The sequence below is a fragment of the Limulus polyphemus genome, unplaced genomic scaffold (genome assembly GCF_000517525.1).
Source record: "Limulus polyphemus unplaced genomic scaffold, Limulus_polyphemus-2.1.2 Scaffold2665, whole genome shotgun sequence".
NCBI lineage: Eukaryota > Metazoa > Arthropoda > Merostomata > Xiphosura > Limulidae > Limulus > Limulus polyphemus.
Window position 1 is genome coordinate 45,636 of NW_013668275.1, and position 3,849 is coordinate 49,484.

Genomic DNA, 3,849 nt, shown 5'->3' on the forward strand with positions numbered 1-3,849 from the left:
ATGGTAGGATTCTTGGTCGTCTCTTGCCTGGATAACAGATGAGGGAAGGCTGTCTTTCCCACAGAAGGTGGTGCAGTACATGTTTGGGTAGCTATTCATCATGGTGGTGAAACTAATCTTTATATTCTCCAGGGAAACGCCAATGGCGCCTCTTAGAAGCATCACATGGAGACAATATTTCTGCAATATGCTAGGGCAAGATTTGGCAATAACTTTGTGTTCAGGATGAAAATGCTACTTCCCACATTGTGCGTATTTTACAGGATTATCTCGACCAGGAGGACGTTACAAGATTTACATGACCAGCAAAATTTCCACATTGTAATCCCATTAAGAACTGTTTGGCAGAACTGAGTCGAACAACTGCTAACCACGACCATAAACCAGCGACTATAGCTGAGTTGCAGTACCTTTTAGTGACAAGTGGGGAGGAAATAACGGTGGATTACATCAGTAACCTCATCGACAGCATGCCACATCGCCATGCGGAGCAGGCCTAACCAAGTATTGAACGTTTATTACGAACTGATATAAGGTTACAGGCGCTCTTTATTATAATTTGATGTTATATTATGTCATTATATATGTTTTGGTAAGAATGTGTTGTGTTAGGTGAAATGCGGAATTACACATCTTTCTACAGGTGTCTGATAAAATTGTTTGTTGTTCTAATAAATCGTTCATGATGTGCATAGAACCTGTCTCATTATACAAATTACATATTTAGACATTTAATAGCATGCATTTCCCAGTTTCACAATGCTATGTGTATTTGTATTCCATCTTAATAATAATGATCTTACTTGTTACAAAATATGCAAACTTTTTGGCCAAGACTGTATTTACTTCATAAACTCAAACAAGTATAACCGAAGAAACGAAACATGATGAAGAATATATACATTTAACAGGCAATAGCGTAGCCACGTTATTTTTGAAAGATATACTTAAACAATTTTAATGAATGGTATATGAGCATACTGGTACGCACCCCAATAATATTTCAAGTTAATATTAGTAACACTTTACTGGAGTACGTCTCGCTACTTTACGTGATGCATATGCATACAATACAAATCTGAGTTTGATAATTTTTTTACGATTGTAAATACACATAAGAAAACTAAGTAGCAAAAGAAAGTACAACATAATTAATTCTGCTCCAACAATAAACATCTCGCTTATGTTGGTTTCCCATTCTTCAGTAGTTCAACATAACTTGAATTAAAATTATAACTTTCACCAATTGTAGCTTTACAAATTTTTGATATCTGATTTGGATTATGTCGAATGCTACAGTAGTTGTTATGAAATATGATTCATATTAAACGCCATTGATCAAGCATTTGAGGCTAGAAAGTACGATGAACAGCAATGAAAGTATTATAAATAACGTTTTTCATGTTTCATGCTTAAATGCCTAGAATCTATTTCAAGTAAAATGTATTTTTACATTACAATTACTTATCCTCAAGTTTTCATATTAAACTAAGCAAAAAATTTAACTTCTTAAAGCGTTACAGATATGAACTATTTCTATTGGTCTTCAAGATCAAGCAATTTAGAGACTGTGTTTTAAGTTTTCAGTCATATCGGAGCCCTTTTCACAGTAGCAGTAGCGACTCTTTTCTTTGTGTTTCCTGGTAGTTTTTCGAATACAACAGTAAATTAATTCCACTGAGTTTTACTTGGATGGGTAATTGCGAGAATATTTCTTAAGTTGAAATAAAACTAGGCTCTCTATTTCGTTTTATTTTTCTATATTTAAAGAATTATTAGATAGAAAATATTATGTCAGGTAATATAATTAGAATCAATAGAATAAAAATCACGTTTAATTATTTTGCATGTTGTTTTCTTATGTTTATCTTGACGTCCCGTTTCACACCCACTATGTTCCCAACCATATTGACAACTAATAGTATTTTTATTTTTATTTACGCTTTACGTTTAAGTTTATTACAAATCAGGCCTCTTATTTATTGCAATTACCATTATATTACAATATATTTTCATGAAGGATGTTTCCACGTTTCAAGAGTGTAAGAATATTTTGAGTAAAGCAACAGAAAGTTTCGTTAAGAAAATTACATCCTTTAAGTTTCACACTAAGCTAACTTACTCTTGCAAGTTAGAATGTGGCAAACAATGAGATTATTCATTCCTCAAAGTAAGGAACTAGCTCTCTATTTATCTAGTAATTACGAAAGAAACATTTCCGGTCCTGAAGTTTAGTCTTTCTATTTTAATCAATATTTGATATTAGATAGTTTGGTTAACACGCACGTTCCCCATTCAAACGAATATATATATTACACACGTGTGTTACTTTATCTTATGTACCTTTGTCTAGCGTAATGGATACACGAAACAATGTTTTTCTCGCAAGTGACGTTTTCAACATCACGTTACGAATAACTTACCCGTTTCACTGTAGTTTTCCCTTGACACTAGGGTGATGTATTTGGAATTTACTTGTGACCATGGATACCACGGGATGCTGGTTTTCTGGGGCACATGACCAGATTGCAGGGGTAATAACATCGGTGGTCGGATGATGGCGTGAAGATGAGGGTCAAAGAATAATTGGGTCATGGAGCTGTCGGAGATGATATCATGTTTAGGAAGATAAGGGACCACTCGTTTTTTAGGTTCAGTTCGATTTAGTATGCTACTTATGGAAAAAGAATTTTTTGAAATAGGTAGGGCAGACTTGGGAGGATCAACAGCTTTCATTATTCTATCATTTCCTTCTGGATCTAGGGCTGAAAGTTTTCGATTATTTTCCTCTTGATCCATTTCCGTCCACACGTTGCTACTACTTCTAGTACTTAATTTTACTATACGAATTAATTTCTTGTAAGATTTAAAAAAATGCAATATCGAATCATAACTATGTACGATTATATGATTTAAATTCTAAATCACTGGCAAAATATAAAAATCGAATGTCCGGTTAAGACATCAGGGATTGGGTGAAGAAAAACAAGGAGTGAAATAAGCTACATGGACATTACAGTCCAGCCTTGATTTCACTGTAGGTCTTGCTTGTATGGCGTCAATATTTGATACGATGGACACCCACCGTTTCACAATGTTGCCCGGTTTGGTTTACGCTTAAACCAGCTCGTGATTAAGTTACTGAGAGCAGTTGATGGCTAGCTGGTCTGGCTCCTGACAGAAGCTCAACTCGCGTGCTGTGGCGCACTCGATTGGCTACTTACAATGGGTTGCTGAACGGTCTGAATGGTGCTGAAGGATCAAACCACGCCTCTCATATTACAAGTCCAGGGACAAGGAACAGCTCAACTGCCGGTCGGTTAGGGTTGAGTGGATCATAGTAATCCTTTGTTTGTGTGTACTCAATAGTAATTACTTTAGCTTGATTTTTATTTGAATGAGTGGAAGTTCCTGGGAGTCTATCAGTGGTTTTCCACATCCTTCGTAAGTGGAACTTTTTTGGCATTTAAATATTTTTTGGACATTGTATGCAGCTTTTTTAGTACATTAAAAGCCCTCTAGTGCCAAACTTTCAATAGTTAAAGAATAAAATTTATGTTTTAGAAATTTAATTTGATATAAATTAAAATTTATTATACATTATTCTTCATTATTTTGAAATGTTGATACACAGATTAAAACCAAAATCTAACTCCATAAAATTCACGAAAGCATCCATCGATAAAATAATCAGGAATGTGTGCAGTATCTATGTGTTATGTGTTTTCTACATATTATAATGTGTCTTCTCTGTGTTAAGTATTGCTTGTAGAACCGAACTAGGAATTCACACAAGTTCATTGATAAGTTACTTTATAAAGTTTGCAATTTCTTAATCATATGTTTATA

The 3,849-nt window shown here is 34.3% G+C and overlaps 1 protein-coding gene across 1 annotated transcript in view; it reads right to left on the reverse strand.

Moving 5' to 3' along the window:
• Positions 1 to 2,799, reverse strand: part of LOC106467569 (homeobox protein HMX3-B-like) — a 14,004-nt gene extending 11,205 nt beyond the window's left edge. Inside the window, exon 1 of the mRNA XM_013927929.1 lies at positions 2,424 to 2,799. Within this exon, the coding sequence (XP_013783383.1) occupies positions 2,424 to 2,799 (376 nt within the window). The remainder of the gene's footprint in view (positions 1 to 2,423) is intronic.
• Between the last annotated feature and the right edge of the window lie 1,050 nt (positions 2,800 to 3,849).